A 14,593-nucleotide genomic window follows, 5' to 3' on the forward strand; every position below is an offset into this window, starting at 1 on the left:
GAAAAACATCAGAGGCGCTCTAACGTCTTCACTGTCTCCAACCTTTAACGATCACGTCATCATGAAGCTCTGCAGGATCTGGATACAATCAGCAGGACTGACTTCACATTATCAGCCTTTCAGTGACACCTCAGGCTGAGCCTCAGAAACACTGTGTGACTCTCCCTCCCTCCTCCCTCCTCCCTCCTCCTCCCTCGCAGGTGCACTTCCTGATGGCGTTAGCTGCTAACTGGGGCTACCTGAAGGATGCCAGCCGGATGCAGAAGTACGAGGACATCAAGTCCAAGGAGGAGCAGGAGCTGCACGACATCCACTCCACACGCTCCAAAGAACGCCTCAACGCCTACACATAAACACACAGCCAGCAGACACAGCACACACATACACACACATACACACACACACACACACACACGCAAGTCAGTTACAGCATAAACTTACACACACACACACACACACACAATGAGACAAGTAGGCAGCAAATTATGTGATAAGTAGTTAACTTGATAAAGATAAAGAAGACCCCCTCGTCCTCCTCATGTCTGCTGCAGGTCGTTGGCTACGTTCAGCAGCGTTAACGTTTCAAAAACCCTCCACCGCATCGAACACTGTGACCTCCGCTCTGAGAATAGACGCTGATGAGAGTCCGTGACGGCGACGCGAAGCAGAAACCAGCGAAGAAAAGACCAAAAATAAACGAAGGCAACAACCCAAAGACCTGTTCCACTCGGCTGCTCAGATTCAGCGCGACTTCGCGTTTCGTCGAGTCGGAGGTTCAGACTCGGCCTGGTTCGGTTTTCTGAACCTGTCCGTCTGGAATGTCGCCCTCTAGTGGTGATCTAGGAGGTCGCAGCGCTCGCTGAAGCCAACAGTCTGCAGCAGACGTGAGTCGGCATCTGTTAGCTCTTTGCTTACATGGCGGTGGAGGTGATGGAGGGGGGCGGGATCAGCCAGCCAGATAGTTCTGACTCTTCTCCACCCCCACCACCACCCCCAACCCCCCCCCCCCCCCCCCCCCCCCCATCTATACCTGCAGTACACACACACACACACACACACACACACACTGAGACATGTCGATGTGAGTGGTCAGTGTCGTGCAGGCAGTATTGTTTGGTGGTGTCATGCCGTGTCGTGTCGTTTCGCACCACTGATGACTCGTACAGCAGAGAAATTTGCCCCCCAGGAGGAGAGCTGTCTACCTGGGGGGCAAAAACTGGGTAGCTTTGCCAACTCCCCCTCCCTTTTTCCTCTCTGACCCTATTCTTCCCCTCTCTGAGCCCCACCCCCCAACCCCCAGCCCTGCCCCCGCCCCTGGCTGCACTCATGAATGAATCTGAATCTGACTTCCAGTCTGAAGGATTGTAAGTGGCGTCACAGTGGTGCAGCCCCCCCTACCCACCCACCCCCTACCAAATCCCCTCAGATTGTATAAAACTTGTGAAACAGCACATCTTAGCAGCACAAAGTCTTTTGTCTTACTCTCATCCGTCTCTTCGACGAGGTTTTTCTCACTTTTTGGAAAAATTTTTGCCACATTTTTATCGTCTGTATTATTTATATGTGCTTTTAACACGGGTGAGGGTGGGGGTGGGGGGTGAAACAGGGTGGGTGGGCGGGGGTGGGGTTGTTGTCACGTTTACATTTCCATGTGATGATTCTGTATTTCTGTGGTTACACACACACACACACACACACACACACACACACACACACACACACACACACACACAGACAGACACACGGCCTGTTCATTATATCTTTCTGTTCCATCCTGTCTGAAGTGACCAGACGGTGTGAAGTTCAGGTTTTGGTCTCGGTTGTGCAACGGTGCAGAAGAAAGCAGGTGCGTGTGCGTGTGCGTGTGCGTGTGCGTGTGGTTAAACCTGGTAGGATGAGATGTGAAGTAGGAAGAAGCTGCATTTTATTATGAACACCAGCGAGGCAGCGACCTTCCAGATCATGACTCAGCATTTGGACATGAGGGAACCTGCTGCAGGTTGAGGATGAACTTCCTTCGGCTTGATGCTCTTTCTGCTCTTCTTCTGCACCGAGGCAGGCATGTTTGATATGCTGCTTCCTAGAGCTTCCTGGAGCTGCTTCTTGGAGGAGCTTCCTAGAGGAGCTTCCTGGAGGAGCTTCCTGGAGCTGCTTCCTTGAGCTGCTTCCTGGAGGAGCTTCCTGGAGCTGCTTCCTGGAGGAGCTTCCTGGAGCAGCTTCCTAGAGGAGCTTCCTGGAGCAGCTTCCTAGAGCTGCTTCCTGGAGCTGTTTCCTGGAGCTGCTTCCTGGAGGAGCTTCCTGGAGCTGCTTCCTGGAGGAGCTTCCTGGAGCAGCTTCCTAGAGGAGCTTCCTGGAGCAGCTTCCTAGAGCTGCTTCCTGGTGCTGTTTCCTGGAGCTGCTTCTTGGAGCTGCTTCCTAGAGGAGCTTCCTGAAGCTGCGTGTCAGACTGGCCTTACAGAGGTTTGTGTCGGTTTGCTGTGTTTGTGTCTCGGGTGAGGAAATCCAGGAAGGAGACGATTCTCTATCTGCCAGTAGAGACGGACTGAAGATGGTTAGAGGGGGTTTGATATGACCAGACACACACACACACACACACACACACACACACACACACACACACACACACACACACACACACACACACACACACACACACACACACACACACACACACACACACACACACACACACACACACACACACACACACACACACACACACACACCTCCATCACTCTGAGCCATAATTCTTTGCTCTTTTCGTTTCACCAACAACATCGTCACTATTTTATTATCAACTTTGAATCTTTGAAACTTTTTCAATGTGAACTCATTTAATTAGAAAAGAAGAGGTGTTTTTCTTTCTCTCTCCTTCCTGTCGGGTGTGTGTGAGCATCAGGTGAAGCTCTTCTCACTCTGTACAAAGATATACATATATGTGAAGCAGTGGAGGAGCAGCCGGGAGGAGGAGGAGGAGGTGGTGCAGGAGGAGGCGCAGTCCCAATGTCCTGAGCCTGCAGCTCCCTGCACATAGCTGCACGCGCACACACACACACACGCACGCACGCGCACGCACGCACGCACGCACGCACGCACACACACACACACACACACACACACAGGTTCAGAACATTCATCCCAAAAATGTGAGTTTTTTTCTGATCAAAGCCTCTAAAGTGACATTTTACTGATGAATATTTAAAACATTTAATTTCATTCGTGCACGCGTGTGTGCGTGCGTGCGTGCGTGCATGCATGTGTGTGTGTGTGTGTGCAGCTGGATATGACGGGTGTGTGTTGCAGGGAGCCTCCTGTCAGGTCGGTCCCGGCTGCGTCCGGTTGGTATTTTTAAGGGTCTAGTTTTACAGTAACAGTATTCTATCATTTCATTGCCTGACAATGGATGTCTTGTCAGTGTTTTTAACCTCAGATAAAAGAAAAAAATAGTTTTTTGTGCACTTATTGACCATCGTGAGCTCTCTCTCTATTCTTATTGGTGTGTAAGTGCATTGAGATCCCGCTGAGGGACCTGTGTATAGTCTTGCAGCATCGGTTATAACCTGAAGAAATAATGATGAAAACGAATGAATTCCTATTAATGAAGATAATCTTATACTACATAAAAAAAAGACAGTGAATCTAGTTGTTGTTTGTGGCATGGTTATGCATTCAATGGTCATAATTTAATGATGAAAAACAATACAAAAAAAATAATCTTTTCCACTGGCGCTGTTCTGCTGTTCTCTTTTCTTTCCCATCGCTGGGTGTGCAGTATTGCCGTTGCTGTTGCTAATGGTGTCGCTAAGCTAGCTTGCTTGCTCAGTTGTTTACCACCAGAGCAATATATTGTAGCAGTTTGACAAAACTCCAGGCGAGACGTCCGCCCCGTCAACTCCCGCCATACAAGTGCATGAATCTATGATTGCAAGTCTCCAGTGATTCTATGATTATGGTGTTCTGTATTGTTTCTCCTAATAAAGCAGATTTGCGGATGTGGTGTAATGTATTGCTCTGGCCCCGCCCTCCCGCACGCCTCTCTGCTCACACCCTCCTCCTCCTCGTCTTCGTCGCCATCGCCCTCCTAAAGCGGCTCATAGCGAAACAAACAGGCGCTCATGTTGTTAAACTGAAGTCTGACTTTATATTAAAGACTGAACTCGAAGCTCAACGAAAACTCCAACAACGTCTGTGAAGCTGCAGGCTGAAGGAGCTTCTGAAGCTGGAGTCTATTGAGGCCTGAAGCGGTCACTGTTTCCTTAAACTAAGAAAATCAGTCTTAAACCGATAGACTTGGATGTTAAGGGCTTTTTTTTTTTCTGAATTAGTGGTTTTTGGTACAAAACATTAGGTGACGACTTTTCTCCGTGCTAACAAGCTAACGTGCTAGTTGGATTCAAGCTTCGCCGCTTCGATTCTCGCTTTCGTTCATGTAGTTCGGTTGAAAACCTTTTGGCTCACGAACAGAGGCTGTAGTGAAGTCTGGACGCTAAAAGCTGAAGGATGAGGGAGAGGATGTGAGCAGCTCACGCGCCATTCGTTTCAGCACCCCCCCCACCCATGACTGCTCTGTCTTCTGTATCTGACCTTTGACCTCAGCTGAACACGGGTCACGTGATCATTCCAGGATCCGGTGCGCTCGCCGCAGGATTCACCCCCACACCGTGTCAGCATGAGCACATGAATCTAAGGGAGGCGGTCCCAGCAGGGTCCATCAACCCCCCACCCCCACCCACGATCCATGTGATGTGTCCGGTCGGACATGTTGGGCGCAGTCTTTTATCTTTGGTTTTATTTTGTATTTTTTGTTTCTCCATGGTACTTTGGACTTTTTGTACTTCACTCTGGTTATTTAATCCGAGTCCCTCCTCCATTTTGTACATATCTGTGCCAACAGCTCGGCAGACAGTGGCTTTTTTATTTGTAAAGACATAAACTTGCTTGCATATATAAATAAAATTAAATAATTCACTTGTGTACTTGTTAATAAGGGAAAACCCAGAGTTTGTGTCGTTATTTCACTTCGACTCAACTTCTTTCTCATTGTAGTTCTGAGCATAGACACATAAACTCTAGACCATAGACATATATAAACTCTAGACCAGTGTTGTGCCTGAATGAGTTCAGTGAACGCTCGTTCATGAACTGGTTCATATTTTGGGCGAACGTGAACTGAACGTATCGTATTTCTATGAATGTCACTGTGAGCGGCGCTCATTCTGGCATTTAAGAACGGCGCTCTCACAGTTCAACGTTGTTTAAGAGAGTGCCAAACTTCCGAGCCTTCCATTCGAAAACCCGGCTAAAGCTCACCATAAACGGGCCTTAACACGTCGGGGGGGGGAAAACAGCCAATCTGGCAACAGCAGCCACCACAGAGTCGCAACGTCAACGTCAACATCAAACCTGAGACGGCTCATTGAACCCGGCTCGCCTTTCAGGGTATGTGCGACTAACTAATTTATTCTTTGAGGGTTTTACTATTTTAAGTTGTAATTTGTTTATAGTACCTGCCTGGTATATTTTCCTTTGCACCTTAAGGACTACTGTCCGTTTTGTTGTTGTTTTTGTTTTAATAATTCCTCATTCAAAAAGACTATTCAAGCAGAATATACTGTCGGGGTGAGGAGCTGCAGCTGCTGTAGTGTGGACTGAATGAGTGGCAACAATGGAGAAATGCCAGTATTCTGAGGGTAATAGTTCACAGCAACATATTGGAAAAAAAAAGAACTATGAACTAGTTCATTTTTGGAACTGTGAATTTAGAACTATGAACTGAACTAGTTCGTTTTAAAATTTGTGTACTGAACTTTGAAGTAGTTCATGTAGAAACTGAACTTTCCCAACACTGCTCTAGTCCGCCACTCAATGCGCCTGGCGGCGCCACCATGGCCAACAGGCACTGACTTCCGGTAGTGTCAGACAGCCAGCAGGGGGCAGCGTTGGGCACTGAAAGAGTTTTCCATAAAGAAACACTTAAAGAAAAATTAAATGAAGAGTTTATGGCAAAGCTAGTTAGTTTATTCTGCCAACGATATGACAATAGCTTCAATGAACCTTTGAAAAGTGATTTATTCAGCCAACTTCAGCATCTTGTCTCTCTGTAATGTTGTTTCGCAACCGGAATTCAGAGCTCACTGACGCCTCTGACAGCCGTATGTCTACAGTTTATAAGGTTGATGGTTCTGACTTTTTCTAATAAGATTTCAGAGTGTCAGCCCAGCCACCTCTAGGAGGTGCTAAACAGCTGCTGGATGACAAACCGCTGCAGGAAAAGTTGGTTTCCGGATAAAAAGAAATAAGTGAATTCTTAATATCCCATTGAAAGATACACAGAAGTGACTTTGTTGTCAGAGTGGAGGACGTTAAGTTTAATGATGAATTAGTGTGAGAATATCACTGTGACACAGAACTATCAGGCCCGTGGGATAAAACTGGTAAGAAGTGTTCAGTTTTCACGACATCCGAACAGCTGTTATCATGAAAAACGTCAGGAAGTCAAACATACAACTGTTGTGACGTGTTGCTGAAGGACATTTTCCTCCAGCGAGGTCAGTTTATAGTACAAACTTCATATAATCTGATCCGTGAACAAAACATGCAATAAAGATGCCAAACATCCGGTCTGCAGGAGGGAATAGTGACAATGAAAGAAATACACTGACCTCTACACACGTTTTCACACCGACACAGAACTACACAACGTTTAACAAGTTCAAATTGAGAGACGTATCAAACACTCCAACTTGTTTTTAGAAAAATCATCTGAACGGCTTTGTGTGAACTTTTTAAAACATTTCCTGACGTCAGTCGACAAGCCAAGAAGTGGAACACTGAATGATCAGTCTGTGCCACAGAACTCAACTAAAGTCCTCCTGCTCTACAATCTGGATGTTAGCTGAGGTTCCATCAGTCAGCGGGAGGAAGATCATCACTGTCAACAGCTGTTCAACAGTTAAGAGGCTTCGTAACGTGAGTAAGTGAAATGTTTCTGTATTTTAATGTCAGAAAAGATCAGGTTTCCTGTTAATTGTGGATATAAATCTCAAGTAAAAGTAATTTTTTTCTGAGAGTTGAAACCATTTTCTTTCTTGTCTGCAAAGTGAGCAAATCAAACGATCCCCAGGTTCTCATAGATGACATCATCGTCATCATCATGGGTGGAGTCCATGGCTTTAGGGGTGGGGCTCGGGGACCGCCCTCTCTTGCAGACTTTGGCGTATAGGTGAGCGAATGGGTCGGGCGGAGCATGTTTATTCGTCGGCTCTCTGCTGCTCAGCGGATCGTGGTAAATGGGTTCGTCCACCAAACGCCTTGGCGCTCCTTCCCTCCGGGGGGCGGCAACATTCCTGCGGTTTGGACTGACTCTGTCGTACACCTCCGAGTACTCCGAGTCCATCGGCTCCCCCTGCGGGTCGGAGGCTGTAGCCTGGGAGGTGGGGAGGGAGGTGCCGGTCGACCCTGGCGGTTGGAGAGGAAGAACACTGGCCGGGTCGACGTATAGCGCCGTAGTCGGCTCGCGCCTTACCGTCGACTTGACGCAGTCCATTGGATCAGCGTATATGGCATCTAAGCCGGTGTTGTGGCGACCTGCAGAGGGGCTGTTATGTGTGGGGAGCGATGGGAGGGGCATGAGGGTGATGGGTGCCGGCGCCCCAGATGCAGACTTTAACAGATCTTCTGGAGCGTCTTCCATCATGAAACACTTTTCCTCTGGAGTCTTCACTTGGTTCTCCGCCGGTGAGCCAATGATGGCACCATCCACCTCTTGGGGGAGGGACGAGTGAGCCTCCGTCACTCCCTCATCTTCCTGGCTCTGGTTGCTGGAAGCGGCAGATGATGTTTTTTTGCGTCTGATGGAGCTCTGAATCAACAAGAAGATTTTCTCGGCCTGCGGCGTCTCAAAGGTGAAGGTTCCCGGTCCTGTGGCGCAGCGCCGCCCGGCTTCAATGGTAAGCATCAGCTGAAAGAAAAACAACAAAACACCATGAATTTAAGATATATAGAAAGATCTTTCATCTCCACAGCTATTTGCCGAGGCTCCTTGGAGACATGCAGAGGTTTACATTCAGGAGCCTGCGGATAAATAGATTTCTAAAATAAATAACATGGATCAATAAATCGAAAATAGTGAGACCAAACAGTTCTGATGTTGGCTCACAGTCAACGGAGAGCTTGTTTTACTCTTCAGTCCTGTAATACCCGTTTGTACCAGCAGGTGGTGTATTGAGTCAGTCAGTGAAGCTGCTGGATAAAAAGGTTAATTGACTATTGAGTGAATGAATCATGCACACTGAGCAGCTTGTAGTGTTCAGAATGAGACAGCAGCGGCCTGAAGACGCAGGTTGGAGTCCCCACGTCTCCAGTAGTCATGTGACCGACCAGGATGTGTGGATCTGTAGTTCTCAGTCCAAACAGAGGAAAAGAGGAGAGGAGGTGGGTAAAGAGAAAATGCATTGTTGACACTTAGTTTGTACCTTATCTTTTCCGTATCGTCGCAGCAGCTCATATGGCCATTCTCTCACTATGTCCTTCTTCTGTGGTTCTCGCAACCGCAGCGCCTCCAGTCCCACCTCTAACCAGTACGCCCCCTGCAGGCCACAGCGAGTCGCTGCCTCGGTTCTCTGGATCACAGTCCAAAAGTCTTGCACTGAGGAGAGAAAAAGACGGCCAAGAGTTTCATTCTTGAACTTTCACCTGAGAGTCGACGAACGTGAAATGAAAACACAATATTACAAGTTGGCTCTGCTGCCCCCAAGTGGAGATAAACTGTCATCACAGGTCCAAATGAGATTCATTGTTTGGTTCTTTGAATTCATTTTTTAGTTCAACACAAAAACTCATAGGTGAATCAGTTTTACACACACACACACACACACACACACACACACACACACACACACACACACACACACACACACACACACACACACACACACACACACACACACACACACACACACACACACACACACACACACACACACACACACACACACACGTCAGTGATGTACCTCGGTCTGCAGAAGCGTAGATCTGGTTCTCCTCCATGTGGAGCTGGTTGGAGGAGCTGTCACTTCCTTTCTGAAACAGGAGGACAAACATGTTCAGTATCAGAGTGGAGGAGCTGCGCTCTGAGTCCAGGGAGTCCAGGGAGTCCAGGGAGTCCAGGGAGTCCAGGGAGTCCAGGGAGTCCAGGGGTTCGGGGTTCGGGGTTATTACGGTTACTGTCAAAATAAAAGTACAAAGACCCAGGAGAATATGGACTGGAAGGAAACATTGTTTTGATTGTCTCTACTGAGCATGTGCATCAGAACTGTGCACTGTGAACGTATTGCACATGTGCAGTAGCAGCGTTTCACAAAAGTCTTGTTTTCTGCCCGTTTCCAAGGAGACGGATCTGAGCATTTTCGAAAAGTTCCACCATGGAAGTCGCTTTCAAGAAATTGCATTTTTAGTGACTCAAAGCCGCTGTCATGGACACTGACCTCTCAAACGCAACCAAAGTTTTCTGTTTTCACATTGAAACGTTGTGGTGCAAACGAGGCTCCGCGGTTTGTGTTCGATTCCCACCTGAAATGTGCAGCGACACAGTTTTTCCACCCAGAGCACCGACTCGCGCTTATCAGCGGCGAACACCAAGGTGCGCTCCTGCGTCTCCACACAGAACGCAGACATGTTCTCCTGCAGGAGACAAGAACAACCTGAGTGGGAGGAGCAGCAGGAGCAGCAGCAGGAGGAGCAGCAGGAGGAGCAGCAGCACACAGACCTCGGGGCAGGCCTCGGCATGAGGAGGCAGTTTCAAAACGCTCAGCAGCTCGGACAGACGAACCACCTTCAGCTTCTTCTCCCCATGAGGCCTCCTGGCGCCGTGGTCACCTCCTGCTGCACCTCCTGCTGTTGGACAGACACAGAGCAAACATTACCAAGACACAGTTAAAACTATTTGAAGCCAAATTTAACAGCGGCTATATAAACAGTTATATTAACAGAGCCAAATACAAAATATTGTAAACAAATGGTTTCAGTTGAATTTGTTTTAAAAATAACCACCGGGGGGCGACATCCGCACATTAATAGTTTTTTGTGTGTGTGTGTGTGTGTGTGTGTGTGTGTGTGTGTGTGTGTGTGTGTGTGTGTGTGTGTGTGTGTGTGTGTGTGTGTGTGTGTGTGTGTGTGTGTGTGTGTGTGTGTGTGTGTGTGTTTACTGAAACTGAGCTATAATCTGTATAATCTGTATTCTGTGAGATTCACTAGGCCTCATCAGTATCTCACTTTAAATTATTACAGAAGTAACTCAAGTCCTCACATCTATTTCTACAGCTCCCATCAATGATTTTATCCTCTCCTCATCTCTACTCCTCACCTCTCCTCCTCCTCACCTCACCTCCTCACTTCACCTCCTCTTCTCCTCCTCCTCGCTTCCTCCTCACCCCCTCCCCTCACCTCCTCCTCTCCACCTCCTCCTCTCCTCCTCCGTCACCTCTCCTCCTCCTCGCCCCCTCCTCACCTCACCTCCTCTCCTCCTCCTCACCTCTCCTTCTCCTCACCTCCTCCTCACCTCCTTGTCACTGCACTCCAGAGACTCTTCATGTCACTTCTTTTGTTGTGGATTATTCATGAGCTCTCCTCGGTGTTTGATGTTCGCTCAGCAGCACGTGAGAGCGGAGCAGAGGAGGAGTGTCATGACGTTACGTAACGATCGTGACACACATCCAGGCCCGCTGCTCCCAGCAGCCACCAGGGGGCAGTTTGTCCCTGATCCTCTGTGACAACGCAGGATGCCCCTCCCCCACTGTGCTGCTGGCCTCATACTCCGTGTGTGTGTGTGTGTGTGTGTGTGTGTGTGTGTGTGTGTGTGTGTGTGTGTGTGTGTGTGTGTGTGTGTGTGTGTGTGTGTGCGTGTGTGTGTGTGTGTGTGTCAACAAAAAGGTCACAAACTAACATGAGCTGACAAAAAAGGAACCTTACCTCACGGGAACCAAAAAAAGCCACAAAACAAAAACACGACAATGATAAAGATGAACAACTAAAGGAAACATTCAGAAACCAACAAAAAGAAGAAAAATTAAAAGAACATTTTATGAACTATTTTATGTATTAAAGAAGTGAATGAAAAACATGAACTCTGACCTTTCTGTATTAATAGTTAGTCTGCCTCCTTTTAAACTGTGTTTTTACTGACGGCAGTCAGAGGAGGTTGATTGATGGTTTCAGTCTTGTTGAGGAACTTGCCACTCGCTAGTCGGACACATAAAGTTACCACAAATAATGTGCAAAAAAAACCTGCCCATAGGCATGCTGGAGTTCGACACGTCTGGTAAATTGTGTACCTCCAAAGTATTGAATCTCCAACCGGCCGAGTCCACTGCTGCTGGCAGGACACAGAGACAGCAGGACAGGCTTCCACTTCTGAGAGAGAGGACACAGGAATCCATCGTCTGTGAACAAGTCTGAAAACCGACGTCTGCGAGCACTTCTAGAAATCATTGTCTGTGGACGCTTTGAAAAGCCATTGTCGGTCAACATTTCTGAAAACCATTGTGAGTAAACACGTCTGGAAACCATTGTCTGTGAACACTTCTGAAATCCACGACCTGTCAACACTGATTTCAGTTGAAGAGCTTCACAGATCATCTCACTGACCTTTGACCTCTTGAGGCTTTTTCAGTGTCACACAACACTGACCGTCTTTTGCTGCAACTTAACATGATAAACATGATCACAAGTTCACACACCGGAGTTGGTCTGTGATTATTATGGTCTGTTTTCATACGTCTCGTCTGACTGACACACACACACACACACACACACACACACACACACACACACACACATACACACACACACACACACATAGGAATGCAGCGTTGTGTTTCGACTTGTTCTCTCAGGGTGCTGCTCTCAGTATTTCACTCAAACATTTTTCATCAGAGCAGCAGAAACAGTGTGAACCGAGAAGGAAGCAACGGGTAGCAGCAGGAAGTGGCAGAAAGCAGCAGGAAGTAAGGAAACAGTAGGAAGTAGCAGGAAGCAGCAGGAAGTAAGGAAACAGTAGGAAGTAGCAGGAAGCAGCAGGAAGCAGCAGGAAGTAGCAGGAAACAGGAGGAAGTAGCAGGAAACAGGAGGAAGTAGCAGGAAACCGCAGGAAATAAGGAAGTAGCAGGAAGTAAGGAAACCGCAGGAAGTAGCAGGAAACCGTAGGAAATAAGGACGTAGCAGGAAGCAGTAGGAAGTAGCAGGGAATAAGGACGCAGAATGAAGAAAGGAAACAGTAGGAAGTAGCAGAAAGCAGAGAGTGTGTGAAGCCATAGACTGAGCTTCTGTCCACTCGTAGCATCAGTGAGCCTCCAGTCCTATCATCCAGGAGCCCAGCTGACGGCTGCACGGTACGGCGGAGTATGGCAGAGTATAGAGTATGGCCCGTACTTACTTTTCCAGGTTTGTGTGACTGCAGGAAAACTTTGCCAGTTGTGATCTGAGGATCCATGTTGGAAGGAGAAACTGCCGCCTGCTCCTGTCAGCTTCTTCTGGCACTGTCTGGGAGAGAAGTGGGCGGGGCCTGTGTGAAACATTACCTGGAGCGCACACACACACACACACACACACATTGGTAGAGCATTACTCATGCTGCGCTCCTGTTGACATAATGTTGTACTTTCACCGCCACAGTGAAACAAACCTCCGACTGATAACCACAGAACATGAATGGAACATCACAAATATACAGAACCTGAGGAGGATACCCCCCGCCCCCCAAAAATAAAACAATTTGATGGCTGATCCTGGAGCAGCACTGATTTTAACTTGGAAAAGGCTGAGTCGAGTTGAGGCAAGGCAAGTTGAGTCAAGTCGGGCTGAGTACCAGTGGAAAAGTGCCATGAGTGGTCACAATGAATATTGACATATTTGAAGGAGTCATATCCTCCAGATGTTCACCTCCTCCTCTTGGTCTGGTCGGTCCAGAAACCTTCAGTATTCCAAGTTTCTAGCTCCTCCTTGATTTCCTTCCATTTGAATATTGGATCATAGGAGCTGCATTTAGAATCTGCTGTGTCTGTGTGAGCTGGACTGGCTCCGCCCACACATGCCCATCTTGGGAAGAGGAGGAAGTACTTCCTCTCGCGGTGCCATGTGCCAGAGCAGAGCTGCCTAATTGTGGGAGGAGTCAAAGGGAGGACCTACCTTGATTGTGATTGGCTAAACCCCAGATGACACTATATAGTGTTTGATTTCTGATTGGCTGGTTGGAGCAACACACTTTTTAAAAACTGAAACAAGCCAGGGAGAGAGAGGACAGACTGTCTTCACTTCTGGGGCGTCAGTCCAGGTATGGGGACGATTAGTACTGGAAAACCTTTACAAAGGGAATATTGCATCATATGACCCCTTTAAGATAATAATTGATCATTTATTGCCTCAGAACTGAGCTGGTGGCTCCGCCCACGTTCACATCGTCTCTATCTGGTAACTGACTATATGTGAAGTGTATAATTCAGCCATGTTTTTAAAATATTTTATGTTACTGGTTGAAACCAGCCAGAGACACAATGATCAATACTTCCTCATACAGAAACTGTACTGGTCTGTACTGGTCTGTGCTGGTCTGTGGTTGTGAGTCTCCTCCCCTGGTCTCACAGAGGAACTTTCTGAGTCCAAACACAGCAGAGTCGTTTTGACAGAAAGAGGCTGCATTAACTCATCACATCCTTTGTTTATGTCGACCTCCTGCTAACATCTGTCTCTGACGCTATACGATCCATAGGAGGAGCATCTGAGACGAGCTGCGTTCAGAGACGGCCGGTCGGCGGGGGGGGGGGGGGGGGGGGGGTTCAGCAGGGCACTGTGAAGGGCCCCAGGGCAGATTGGAGAACATCAGAATGAGCAGAAGCACAGATGAAACGTTAATGAAGGACAGGAAACACAACGGAGCTTAAATCAGACGTGAAGCAGAGGCTTTATTAAAACACTCGTTCATACAAGAGACGTCATTAGAAGTGTGGTGATGAAGAATCATCATGATAACATGATGAGTGGAGTCATCTTCATCTTCGCCTTCATCTTCGCCTTCATCCTCATCTTTATCATCTTCTTGATCATTTTCTTCTTCATCATCTTCATATTCTTTTTCATCTTTTTATCATCTTCTTCATCTTCATCTCCATCATTATCATCATCTTCATTTTCATCTCCTCCTTGTCCTCCTCCTCTTTCTCCTATCTTGTCCTCCTCCTTCTCCTCATTGTCCTCCTTGTCCTCCTCTTCGTCTTACTCCTTGTCTTCATCCTCCTCTTCCTCGTTTCTTGTCCTCCTCCTCCTCCTCCTCTTCCTCCTCCTCTTCCTCCTCCTCTTCCTCCTTTCTTGTCCTTCTCCTTCTCCTCCTCCTCCTCCTCCTCCTTCTCCTCCTCCTCCTCCTCCTCCTCCTCCTCCTCCTCACCAGGGTTATTATTATGATGTTATTGTTTTGATGTTGTTGACTTTAATCAATCGACATGAGGAATCCACTATTACACTCTTCCTCCATGATGCATCACCAACACGAACTCTTCACATTTTACATCGATTTCATCTAAAAGCCAAATATCCCTATTTGTGT

General features: G+C 47.6%; 2 protein-coding genes across 5 annotated transcripts in view; one reads left to right on the plus strand and one right to left on the minus strand.

Annotated features, from left to right (window-relative positions):
* The window catches only part of LOC308109952 (neuronal membrane glycoprotein M6-a-like), a gene marked incomplete at its 5' end in the record, with an annotated part of 16,932 nt that extends 16,255 nt beyond the window's left edge, over positions 1-677 (plus strand). Inside the window, one exon of the mRNA XM_080463849.1 lies at positions 201-677. Coding sequence (XP_080319975.1) covers positions 201-353 — 153 coding nt within the window. The 3' untranslated portion in view covers positions 354-677. The remainder of the gene's footprint in view (positions 1-200) is intronic.
* Positions 678-5,999: 5,322 nt separating this feature from the next.
* On the minus strand, positions 6,000-12,575 carry dok1a (docking protein 1a). 4 transcript variants are annotated; one of them, XM_080463816.1, is made up of 8 exons: positions 12,431-12,539; positions 11,331-11,409; positions 11,131-11,238; positions 9,767-9,894; positions 9,571-9,681; positions 9,012-9,081; positions 8,475-8,647; positions 6,006-7,960 (listed from the first exon to the last, which is right to left on the minus strand). In XM_080463816.1, the coding sequence occupies exons 5-8, from the start codon at positions 9,673-9,675 to the stop codon at positions 7,109-7,111; spliced, it is 1,200 nt and encodes a 399-aa protein (XP_080319942.1). In that variant the 5' UTR covers positions 9,676-9,681; positions 9,767-9,894; positions 11,131-11,238; positions 11,331-11,409; positions 12,431-12,539; the 3' UTR covers positions 6,006-7,108. The 4 variants fall into 4 exon arrangements, with proteins under 4 accessions (XP_080319941.1, XP_080319942.1, XP_080319943.1 ...); XM_080463815.1 differs by lacking the exon at positions 11,131-11,238 and having other exon boundaries at positions 6,000-7,960; positions 12,431-12,575; XM_080463817.1 differs by lacking the exons at positions 11,131-11,238; positions 11,331-11,409 and having other exon boundaries at positions 12,431-12,533.
* Between the last annotated feature and the right edge of the window lie 2,018 nt (positions 12,576-14,593).

This window comes from Lipophrys pholis (genome assembly GCF_963383615.2).
Source record: "Lipophrys pholis genome assembly, chromosome: 5".
NCBI lineage: Eukaryota > Metazoa > Chordata > Actinopteri > Blenniiformes > Blenniidae > Lipophrys > Lipophrys pholis.

Coding starts and splice junctions, on each gene's coding strand:
- dok1a (XM_080463815.1), bottom strand. CDS start 12,487: ATGGATCCTCAGATCACAACTGGCAAAGTTTTCCTGCAGTCACACAAA. Junction 11,410..12,430: donor AGTCACACAAACCTGGAAAA/GTAAGTACGGGC, acceptor CCTCTCTCTCAG/AAGTGGAAGCCTGTCCTGCT. Junction 9,082..9,570: donor TGTGTCGCTGCACATTTCAG/GTGGGAATCGAA, acceptor CTCCTGTTTCAG/AAAGGAAGTGACAGCTCCTC.